Consider the following 12,824-nt stretch of genomic DNA (forward strand, 5'->3'; position numbering starts at 1 on the left):
TGCTTCACTTAGCCTGGTGCCTGGCACACAGTAAGTGATCAGTAAAGAATAGTCATGGTCATTCTTATCATAATACTGTGAGGAAGCCTCGAGCACGCAATCTGTGTCAGTGTTTGGCACTGATTTTCAAGGCCTTTCAGTTCTGTTGCAGGAAATAAGCATATTTACATTAGAGAGCAAGACACAAGAGGAAAGCGCTGTGTTGCTGTTAGTCTTGATTTTATCAAGGGAAGAGGAGAATCAGGTGCTGATGTTTTGGGATTACCAGCTGGAAACTCAGAAACTTTGTGAATTCTCTTCCTAGGAGAGGAAACTGAGCGCTTGATCAGACATACTAGCTCTGAGTAATAATATTGGAAATTGAATCTAGACCCCGAACACGGGATCCAACAAGCCAGAAAGGGTTACTGCGGGGAGACTGTCCACAGCAACCCTGCAGCTTTAAAAACTATTAGCCAATAAACTCAGGCCTTTGAAAGTGTGAAGGAGGTGAGACCTTTCCTCAAAGTAAACAAAGATGCAGGTATTTTATGTACTTGCTTTGCCAGCTGCTCTTTGGTCCATTCTTCCATTTACAGCAAACTGGGGGTAAGAGATGGAGCCGCTAATTACACATGCTTAAACAGGCCTGACTTTAAGTAAACATATTATACAGAGTCAATAGAAATGTGTTCAGTCATGCTAATGAACACAGAGAAAGGACACGGCACTTTACTAAAACAAACAGTCTTCCAGTTTTTAAGTGCTATATGGATTGCAACAAAACGTATTTTAAGTTAATTACAGGAGTCTCATCCTGCCGGCTGATTAAAAAAAAAAAATCAGGATCTTAAACGCTCTCAAACGTCCCAGAGCTGACCACAGATTGGATGACCCTAAAAGAATAGGTGACTCTACAGTCATATCCCTAGGGGGATATGACCCTTGTTGGAGACACCAGGACCCAACCTCACACTGTCCATGTGGGTAGTGACCAACACACCCCTAGTCCCCGGGGCAACTTCCCAGGATCACATAGCTGCACAGGAGCTGGACCAGGACTCAGTCCTGGGCCTCCTCGCTGAATAGATTCAACAAATTGAGAGGAAAATGCAGAACAAGAAATTCCTTGACTCTATTGTAAATCAATATAAAGATATTTTAAGCCACTTAGTTGTCAAAAACAAATGACAATGCAAATTTTAAAACTAAGAAAAACACGAGAAGTGGGAAATTAATACAAGTCAATTTTATTTCTTAAGCAGACCATTCATATAAGTGTAAGCAAAAACTTGTGGAGATGTTCAGTATTGCTAACAAATAATAAGTAAAAATTAAATAAAATGAGAATAGTAAAGCTAAATTAAAAATATAAAGCCTATGCTGACAGGCCTGTGGAAAAAAGGTATAGGTCGGTATCATCAGGGGCAACATGAACTGGTGTTTCTGGAAGTTAATTTGACAACAGAGGGTAATAAAGCCTAACTTTACTGAGCTCATCCTCTGAGCTGTGTATGGCAGGTACCTTACGTGATTCAAAGATGAATTAAACACAGGTCTTGCCCTTCAAGAAAGAGGTAAGTAGCAAAGACATGAAGAAAACATGTAAATGGCTATAATGTAAGCTAAGAACAACATTATGAGGTGGACAGTGATGCCCCATTTTACAGATGAGGAAACTGAGGCCCAGGAAGGTGAAGTCATTTGCCCAGGGTCCCTCATTTGTAAGTGGTAGAGCCAGACTCCACATTAGGCGAGATTGACTCCAGAGTCCAAGTTCCTCCCACTGTGCCAAGTGCAGTCTGTGCTAACAGAGGGAATGACGGGCGTTCAGGACCAGAACCGTATGGGCTTTCCACCACTGTCCTTCACGTTTGCCTACTTTCCTTTCACCCTTCAACAAACGTGTGCTGTGCCAAGCAGCTGGAGAGTAGTAGAGAGCAGACAGGGCTCCTGACCAGCTGATTACAGTCACCCTCTGGACTAAGCCCCTTGTGGGTTCTTTTCCTGGGCTTATCTCTGTATCCCAAAGCCAAGTCTGCAGAGCCTGCAGGAGACAGGCACCCACGGCAGCTGACTGAGGAGAGAAGAGAGCCTGCTTTACACTTGCATCTAGAGATCGGAGCTCACTACAAAGACATGAGCTGTGACATTCAGAGTTGAGGGAAAGGGCCTCTCAGGCAGGGAAAACAACAAAGCAGATCCGTCAAGTCAGAAAAGAAAGGAGCACAAATGGACTTCCCTCGTGGTCCAGGGGTTAAAAATCTGCCTCCAACACAGGGGGGCATGGGTTCACTCTCTGGTCTGGGAAGATTCCACAGGTCGCAGAACAACTAAGCCTGTGCACCAGAGCTTGGAACTGCAACTACAGAACCCACGTGCCCCAACCACTGAAGCCCACGTGCCCCAGAGCCTGTGCCCTGCAGCAAGAGAAGCCACCACAACCAGAGAAGGCCCAGGAGCCACAACAGAGACCCAGCACAGCCATAAATAAACAAATAGAAGGGAGCTTTTTAAAAAGAACAAAAAGAAAGAAAGTTGCACAAGAGGGCACAGTGAGTGGCTTCATCTGGGTCAAGCACAGGTGCCTGAAGATGAGGAAGATGCTTGCAGAGGAAGGTCGGGGCAGGTGTAGAGGACCCAGGACCCAGTAGCCTCAAGTACTTGTAAACTTATCACAAGAAAATCATTCAAAATCTATACATATTCAAACTGACCTATTCATTCAACACCATTCCTTATCAAAATCCCAGATAATTTCTTTGCAGAAATTGACTAATTTTAGAATTGGTGTGGAAGTTTGAGGGACCCAGAACAGCCAAAATAGCTTGAAAAAGAAGAACAAAGGTGGAGGATTCTTGGTTTCAAAACCTGCTACAAAACTCCAGTAATCAAGACTGTGGTTTTGGATAAGGCACGACCTACGGATCATAGCAAAAGAACTCAGAGTCTAGAGACAAACCTTCACATTTACAGTCAACTGATATTCAGCAAGGGTACTAAGACAATTCAGTGAGGGAAGGGATAGTCTTTTCAACAAATGATTCTGGAAAAAAGAATAAATCTGCTGTATATCAACTACACTTCAACAAAAAAACATTTTTTTTAAAAGAACAAATTTGAACTCCTATCTTGATCAGTTCACAAGCATTAACTCAAAATGGATCAAAAACCTAAGCAAAAGAGATAAAACTATAAAACTCTTAGAAGAAAACACTGGCATAAATCTTGGTGACCTTGGATTTGCAATGGTTTCTTAGGTATGACTCCAAAAGCATGAACAATAAAGAAAAAAATAGATAAATGGAACTTCATACAAAATAGAAAACTTTTCTGTTTCAAAGGACAGTATCAAGAAAATGAAATGAATGTATGTCAACTATACCTTGATTAAAAAAAGAAATGAAAACCCACAGAATGGGAGAAATTTTTTTCCGATCATGTAAACGATAAAGGACTTACATCTAGAATATATGAAAACATTCTTATAACTCAATCATAAAAAGAAAAACCAATTTTAAACAGGCAAAGAATTAGAATAGCCATTTCTCTAGAGAAAATATACAAATGGATAATAAGCATATGAAAAAGTGTTCACCATCACTAGCCACAAGGGAAACACAAACCAAAACCACAACGAGAGACCCCTGCATCCCCACTAAGATGGTTAGAATTAAGATGGCTAACAAACACATGAAAAGATGCTCAACATCACTCTTTATCAGAGAAATGCAAATCAAAACCACAATGAGGTACCACTTCACACCAGTCAGAATGGCTGCGATCCAAAAATCTGCAAGCAATAAATGCTGGAGAGGGTGTGGAGAAAAGGGAACCCTCCTACACTGTTGGTGGGAATGCAGACTAGTACAGCCACTATGGAGAACAGTGTGGAGATTCCTTAAAAAATTGCAAATAGAACTACCTTATGACCCAGCAATCCCACTGCTGGGCATACACACCGAGGAAACCAGAATTGAAAGAGACACATGTACCCCAATGTTCATCGCAGCACTGTTTATAATAGCCAGGACATGGAAACAACCTAGATGTCCATCAGCAGATGAATGGATAAGAAAGCTGTGGTACATATACACAATGGAGTATTACTCAGCCATTAAAAAGAATTCATTTGAATCAGTTCTGATGAGATGGATGAAACTGGAGCCGATTATACAGAGTGAAGTAAGCCAGAAAGAAAAACACCAATACAGTATACTAACACATATATATGGAATTTAGAAAGATGGCAATGATGACCCTGTATGCAAGACAGGAAAAAAGACACAGCTGTGTATAACGGACTTTTGGACTCAGAGGGAGAGGGAGAGGGTGGGATGATTTTGGAGAATGGCATTCTATCATGTATACTATCATGTAAGAATTGAATCGCCAGTCCATGTCTGACGCAGGATACAGCTTACTTGGGGTTGGTGCATGGGGATGACCCACTGAGATGTTATGGGGAGGGAGGGGAGGGGGATTCATGTTTGGGAACACATGTAAGAATTAAAGATTTTAAAATTTAAAAAAAAAAAAGATAAAAAATAAATAAATAAATAAATAAATAAAAAAGAAAGATAATAACAAGTGTTGGTGAAGATGTGGGGAAACTAGAACTTTCAAACCCTGCTGGTTGGAAGGCGAAAGGGTATAGCTCCTTTGAAGAACAGTTTGGCAGTTCCTTAGAAAGTTAAATATAGAGTTACTATATGACCTAGCAACTCCATACCTAGGTGTATAACCAAGAGCAGTGAAAACATATGCCCACACAAAAGCTTGTGCATCCAGTGTTCAGGGCACCATTATTCACAATAACCCAAAATGAAACAACCCAACTATCCATCAACTGAATGGATATGTAAAATGCTATATCCATATAATGGAGTATTACTTGGCCATAAGAAAGAATGGAGTATTGACATGCTACAACATGCACCTATCTTGAAAACTTATACTAAGTGAAGGGAGCCAGACACAAAAGACTACAGATGATATGATTTCACTTACATGAAACGTCTAGAATAGGCAAGTCTATGCAGCAAGTAGATAAGTGGTTGCCTATGGCTGGTAGAGGGTAGGGAGGTGAGGACTAGGGAGAAAAGGAGAGTGATTACTAGTGGGTCCGCAGTTTTAATGAAATTTTCTAAAACTGATTGTGTTGATGGTTGCACAACTCTGTGAATATACTAAAAACCATTGGGCTGCAACTTTAAATGGGTAAATTGTATGGTATGTGAATTATACCTCAATAAAGCAGTTATCCCCAAATTCAAATATACCAATATATAAAATCTATCAGTAAAAGGTGCTCCAACACATGCTTTTTCAGGGCGGCACTGTGGATAAAAGTGTGGGGAGTCACGCTCCTGTGTGTAATCTAGTTATCTCCCTACTTCTAGATGTGTGGTGGTGGTGGTGGTTGTTCAGTCACCCAGTCGTGTCCAACTCTTTGTGACCCTATGGACTGCAGCACGCCAGGCCTCGCTGTCCCTCACCATCTCCTGGAGTTTGCCCAAGTTCACGTTCATTGCATTGGTGATGCCGTCCAACCATCTCATCCTCTGAAGCCACTTCTCCTTTTGCCCCAGGAGTCTTCTCTAGGACCACAGTTCAAAGGCACCAATTCTTTGGCATTCTGCCTTCTTTACGGTCCAGTTCTCACAACCTTATGTGAGCATAGGAAGACACAGCCTTGACTATATGGACCTTTGTTGGCACAGTAATGTCTCTGCTTTTCAATGCACTGTCTAGGTGTGCCATTGCTTTCCTGCCAAGAAGCAATCGTTTTCTGATTTTATGGCTGCAGTCACTATCCTCAGTGATTCTGGATCCCAAGAATAGGAAATTTTTTCTACTATTTCCACCTTTCCCCCTTCTATTTGCCATGCAGCAACTGGGCTGGATGTCCACGATCTTAGGGTTTTTTTTTTTTTTTTTTTAATATTTAGTCTTAAGCCAGCTCTTTCACTCTCCTGCTTCACTCTCATCGAGAGGCTCTTTAGTTCCTCTTCACTTTCTGCCATTACAGTGGAATCATTCACATATCTGAGGTTGTTGATGTTTCTTCTGCCTATCTTGATTCCAGCTTGTAACTCATCCAGCCTGGCATTTCTCATGATGTGCTCAGCGTATAGGTTAAACAAACAGGGTGACAGCAGACAGCTCTGTTGTACTCGTTTCTCGACCTTGAGCTAATCAGTGGTTTCATACAAGTTTCTATCTGTTGCTTCTTGACCTGCATACAGGTTTCTCCAGAGACAGGTAAGATGGTCTGGTATTCCCATCTCTCTAAGAGCTTTCTACAGTTTGTCATGATCCACACAATCAAAGGCTTTAGTGTAGTTGATGAGACAGAGATAGGTGTTTTTCTGAAATTCTCTTGCTTTCTCTATAATCCAGCGAAGGTTGGCAATTTGATCTCTAGTTCCTCTTCCTTTTCTAAACTCGGCTTGGACATCTGGAAGTTCTTAGTTCGCATAATGCTGAAGCCAAGCATGCAAGATTTTAAGCATGACCTTGCTAGCATGGGAGATGAGCACAATTGTCCAACGGTTAGCACATTTCTTTGGTACTACCCTTCTTGGGAATTGGAATGAGGATTCACCTTTTCCAGTCCTGTGGCCACTGCTGGGTCTTCCAGATTTGCTGACATAATGAATGCAGAACCTTGATGGCATCATCCTTTAGGGATCTGAATAGTTCCACTGGAATTTCATTGCATCTACTAGCTTTACTAACAGCAGTGCTTCTTAAGGCCCACTTGACTTCGCACTCCAGAATGTCTGGCTCTGGGTGACTAACCACTCCGTCGTGGTTATCTGGTTCATTAAGATCTTTCTTATATAGTTCCTCCGTGTATTCTTTCCATTCAGTTCTAGATGTGTAACCTTGGATAAGCTCTTTAATCCTTAAGTTGCTACTGCACCTCATTTTTCTCATATATGAATTGAGTATGTATTAATAATACCTATCTCCAAATAGGTACCTATCTTCAGGGGTCTTCTGAAGATCAAATGCGATCAGGAACATAGAACATTTATGACAGGGGCTACATAGTAAATACATACTAAATACTGACTGCTGTGAAATTATTAGCTAATACATGTTAATAACAAATGACTAGAAGTAGACCAATGTCCAAAAGTGAGGCGAGCATTAAGAAAAGTATGCTACCCATGGAATCCACTTGTTTCATTAAAATAATAGCTATGTGGGGTCTGTGTAGATATGAAAAGTCTGATTCATAAGAAACATTTGCAGGAAAACAGCCCCCTCACCCCGCCAAAAAAAAAGTAGGTCTAAAATGGGGAAAAGAAAGTATGTGTGACAAAAAGTGAGATGCAGAGTTTCATAATGGATCATGTGTCATAAAGGAAGGATTCTCTGGACTTCTTTCTTATTTGCCATATTACTCTTGTGGATATATACACTGCTGCTGCTGGTCCTAAGTAATATAAAATAAAGCAAGCTAGTCGCCTTACATCAAACTGAGGAGGGTCAACCCCCCAGAGGTTTCCAGCACTGCTTAGGAACTGATGCCACAATAAGAACCTCAAACTGCCACGCGATCCTGAAGAAGCTTCCAACGTGTCAGCCACTCCTGATCCGTGTGGCTCAGGGTCTTCCCTCAATTTCAGATCTTGAGGACTCTAACTCGCAGTCTTTCTGGTTCTGACTTTTCCTGTACGCTCCAAGAACCAAAAGTGGGGGTATAAGGGCACTTGTATTCCCTGAGCGTCTTTTGTTTTTTTTTTTTCCTTTTGCTTCTGGGTCTTGTGTGAAGCCTGGCTTCAGCATCGCTGGAGGATGGGCTAAGGACAAACTACAACCGGTTTCCCGAGTGAACTGATTCAGCGGGGAGCCCCATTCTCAGAGAAAAGGGTGAGTTCTGCTCACTCCCATGCCCCTACCCAGAACACGCCAAAGGAGAGCCGAGTCAGACACGTGTCAGAAGCAGCAGGGTTTATTTGTGGGCACGCAGTGAGGCCGCCTAAAATGTTTCTGAAGCAAACTGCACATCAAAGTGTCTACACATACACCTGGAGGAAGAAAACTCTCACTGTGGTGAGTAGAGCCAGAGGGTGACTCACGTGTGTCCACCGTCTCCTGAATCGGGATGAAGCCGACGGGCAGAGTGTCCTTGATGTCGATGAGCTTCATGTCCACTAACACGTTCCCTAAATGGCTCTTGGGAAGAAAGGAAAGAGACACAGACGATTAATCTGAACACGCCTGTGGTGGGTCTGCCATTCTGGCTTCAAAACGCGTATTTAACACAATGACTCATGCAGCTTTACGACAGCAGGTTAATTAGAGTAGGTGCCAGTTAATGATCCCCAGCGGCTACACGGGGACTCTGGTGGCCCCCAGAAAAGGATTTCGTCTGCAGAATCTCAAGGCCACTCACTTAGACGTGGCCTTGGTTAGCAGAACGAGTGGCCCAGGTGATGCCCGAGAGGTAACCGAGCAGAGAGCAGCTGTGCAGCCACGTCCCGGGGGCCACGTGGCCCCGTAGCCCCGAGCATCAGATCTCGGGACAGCAGGTTTAGAAGAGCACATTCCCGGGGTGGCTGTTGCAGCGGGAGGCGGGGGAGCTGCATCTCTAACAGAGAATCAACCACCCTCCCCAGTGGTTGCTGGTCTCTGCATACTGACACGCATCTCGGTGGCTAGGTATGTTCTATAAAACCCCACGAATCATAAACTCACACAGAGTGGGAAAGCGCTGCTGCCTAATATTACACAGCTTCTAGAATGGCATGCACAGGGGCCTCTTTAAGCCTCTACTTAGTGGCGGTGCACGGGGCCCACAGTGCACAGTTTTCCGTAACCAAAGCAAAAATATCTTCGAAGACGGCACGCTGTCCTATAATTGCGAGAGAGAATTCTCTGCAAATGCCCTGGCACTTGCAGCCCACATTTCAAGCTGGAAACGAGCTCTAAAGAGATCTACCCTACAACTTAAACAAAGTGGGGCCACCTCGGAGGTTTCATTAACATCTTCAGAGTCATTTACAAAACTTAGCTCCCCCTCTCTCTAGAGCCAGTTAGAAGAAGAATGATGCCTTCCCATCCCAAATCTCTCCTGTTAGGATGCTAACAATGCACTTGGCATGCCCATCTCCCAGAAATGCCCAAGCCCCCGTAAGCACATGTGCGGTTTACTTGTTCTGCGTTCCCAGATGACCCCACCACCTTGCCCTGCACGGCAGTTCCTCCGGAGTCAAGCCTGGCCTGCTCAGAGAAGGGTGTGGCCCTCAGTCTCTGTGGCCCCACCCGTCCTGCCCAGTGCCAATACCATCACTGAAAACTAAGAAGGCAACTCCTATCATCTATACTCCATGCTTTGTTTTCTCTTGGCATGCTCAACTTTCCTTCGTATCAGTTTCTAATGGCATGTTTGTGAGGTTTTTATGTAGTATCTGCTTCCCCACCAGGGTTTAAGAACCACGAGGACCAAAACCATCTCTGCTACTACTATATACCCAAGCCTAGCATAGATCTTGCCAAACAGTAGGTACTCGATAATTACTGCTGAATAAATTACTATTTTGGGGTACATTTTCAACCAGACGGGCCACTCAGAATCCAAAATCAAAATGGACTTGCTCGGACGACAAATCTAAATAATGCCAACAAAAATATTAAAAGTATATTTAGTAAGTGCGTTATAAACCAAAAGTACACAAATGAAATACATTCCTGAAATTTAGCCATGAAGGTCAAAGTGTCGAGCGTAAACTAGGACCAGTGTTTTCTCGGCACTGTGGTCAGAAAGCCGTCTCTCTCAAAAGCTGGTGTTTGCGGAGGATTTAAAATGATTACATTTCAGGTAGCTGGGTCTCGGGAAAACAACGCACAGGCCAGCACAGCAAGTGGAGAGTGGAACCCTAACGCGGAATAAATCTCTGACCGTGGAGGAAGGGTTTGAACCATTAACCCAACTCGCAAACATGAGCTGCTTTCAGAATTGCCTGATCTAATCTATCATTTTTTTCTTTTTCCCATGGCAGTTGCTTTTCCATGTCATCACTGCCTTCTGCATTGAGAAATTAACAGCTGGATATGTTTCCCTGCCCTATAGATGGATGGGCGTTCATCAATATCCTTCTCCAACGTCTTCCATCTGACAAGTTGGGTTTTAACAGAAGTCAACTGCAAACCACTTAGCGACCTCACCCTCCACACTCTACGAACGTCCCTGATCATAAAGCCAGAACGTTGGTGGTGCAGCCATTAAAAGAGGCATGAAGACCCCCCGCTCCGGTGCACACGGAACAGGAGGTTGCACTGTCAGAGCTTCCTGCAGCCCAAGTGAGGTCCCTCGGCGCCCTGGGCTGCCGCTGCACCGGGTTTAATACAGTAGGTCTGCGACACCATTAATTTTGCCTGTTCCTCTCCCCTCCCCCATCCTGTGCTCTCTTTCATTTCCTCCTCATAAATATGAAGAACGTATTCCCAATCCTTGTTGAGCAAATGATTCATGCCAAAAGCCCAATATGCACTGACTCAGGGTATTTATATTGTCTCTGGTAGCCAGTATTTGCTAGTATACTGTAATTATTTTTGACAACCTTGCATTTAAGGTAGCCACAGATAACCAACTTAATATTCAAATGTTCATAAATCCTTCTGTTTAATATCCTCCCTACCTAATCTATGTACATTATTATTACAGGTAATGCAGAAAGTACAGGGCATGAAAAGTGCAATTAATCTCGATCCTTCCCCAGGAAGCAATGTCACTCCAAAGCCAGGTTTCTGTGTTAACAGCATTATTGGGGGAAAGGAATTCAGGTTCCAGAGGAGTCTCCCCAAACTCCTACACAGGGAGTCTCAAGTCGCCTAATTAAGAATCTGTCCAGTCTTGAGATTCTACATCCCTCCTTTGCAGTTGTAAAAAATTATGCCATGCAAAGTCTTGGCTCTGACAGCGGGGCTGGGACAGACCGGCTGTAACAGATGAAAATATGGCTCATTCCTGCTCTACTCCTGGGCTGGCAAGGGGGCCCCTGCCGCCCGTTTGAACTGCCTTCCCTCTGCGTCTCACTACAGGACCCATTCATTCTTTTTCTGAAAGTAAAATGCTCCTAATTTCCTTACTGCCTCAAAAGCGGGGCAGAGGATTCTCCCACTGCCCTTGTCCTTGTCTTACACCCTCTCCCACACACACTTCACCATGCCTGCCCGGCCCTCATACAGTAAGAGATACGAAGTAGGCACTCAACACACATCTCCTGAATGTTCGACAAATGATTAGATCGACGTATTTTCTACCATCCACTTACCCATGACACTAAAATTAACAAGCCCCAGTGACTTCTCTCTGCCATTTTTTAACTTGTTAGTGTCCTTACTCCAAGGGATCAGGGGCTCTTCTGGCCGAGAGTACCGACACCCTATTTATAGCCTTCAAGGAAATGCAACAAAAACAGAAACCAAAAACAGCCAATGAGATCATCTGTCCTCTGCAGCTGCGGGCTCCTCTTCAGCAGGAGGGCCCGAGGCTGAGTGGAGGTCAGGAGCGAACGTGTGAAACCACTGGGCAGAGCAAGGGTGTGGACACGAGCTGCTCAAGCCTGGGGAGGTGGTCTGGCAGCCCTGCGCAGTGAACATGCCGACTTCCTGCGGAGAGGGGTAGCCAGTGGCAGAACAGAGGTGACAACAGCTAAGAATATGGATGGTTTCAAAGAGGGTATAGGTAACCTCCAGGGACAAAGGCGACGAGACAGTGCCATAGGTGTTTATGGACGCAGGATGGAGGGATGGAGCCAGGGGCACTGCCCGAACGTCACAGGCCTGACGTCTGGAAAGGTAACCGGGCCTTCAGACCTGCCCCTGGGGTCTCCTCACCGCACTGTAACCCGACCTCAGACCTGCCCCTGGGGTCTCCTCGCTGCACTGTGACCTGAAGGTCCTGCTCAGATCCACCGCGGACCCAGCTGCCAGGAACTTCCCTCCTCCATCAGGAGCTCTGTCCTTTACAGCAAGCATTTGTTACTCTCATCATGAGTGGGAAAAACTGAGAGCAACGAGTCCTCCCTGAGTATGTTAGAAATCATTTTCCTAACAAACACTTATCAACAAATGCGAACAGCTGCTGGACAAGAGTGTGGACCACAGATCCATGTGACAATCCACAGCCAAAAAATGCTGCAGGGACGCACAAGGACTGTGACAGGACCACGGGGCTGTGGGCTTGTGACGGAGAGAAAGATGGTGACCTTTCCCTTCCAGGCTTCTGAATAGGGATGCTTGAACCTGAGTTTTTTAAAAATCACTTATGAACATATTTTATTGTTGCCATAAGATTTATAAAAATAATAAAAATATTTCCCATCTGATTTTTTTTTTGCATTTAGGCCTAAAATAAAATGGCACCCCTAAAAATGAAAATCTGACTGCTCCCTGTCAGGGTTAGGGAAGACAGGTGTCCTTAGACAAGCACATAAACTCCCTGATCTCAGGAGCTATTACTTTAAGAGTCTGAGGATGGAGGCAGCATATTTGCAGAGTGCCCAGGGCAGGCCTCACATGGAAAGGATACTCACAAGAGCCACTTCTCTTTGTTCTAAACCACCTATTTGAACATCTTTAGTAGGTGCCTTTAAAATTTCCTTATTTATGGGCTTAAGTATTAAAAACAACACATTAAAAAAGTAATCTGCATGTGAGGTGGACACCTACCTGCCAAAACAATGAAATGTCACGTGGCAGAGAGACCTCGGGAGAAAGTCAACACAGCCACGTCTTGGGGAGGGGTGACCATGGGGCATCTTCTGGCTATGTTCCCCTCTGTTGGTCAGCTTTAAAGCCAGCTCCCCTGGAAGATGCTCACATCA

At 44.2% G+C, this 12,824-nt stretch overlaps 1 protein-coding gene across 1 annotated transcript in view; it reads right to left on the bottom strand.

The window, feature by feature from the left end:
- Positions 1 to 12,824, bottom strand: part of MVB12B (multivesicular body subunit 12B) — an 87,301-nt gene that overhangs the window by 4,717 nt on the left and 69,760 nt on the right. The window contains exon 4 of the mRNA XM_068981446.1: positions 8,073 to 8,169. Within this exon, the coding sequence (XP_068837547.1) occupies positions 8,073 to 8,169 (97 nt within the window). The remainder of the gene's footprint in view (positions 1 to 8,072; positions 8,170 to 12,824) is intronic.

This window comes from Capricornis sumatraensis, chromosome 1, assembly GCF_032405125.1.
Source record: "Capricornis sumatraensis isolate serow.1 chromosome 1, serow.2, whole genome shotgun sequence".
NCBI classification, from domain to species: Eukaryota; Metazoa; Chordata; class Mammalia; order Artiodactyla; family Bovidae; genus Capricornis; species Capricornis sumatraensis.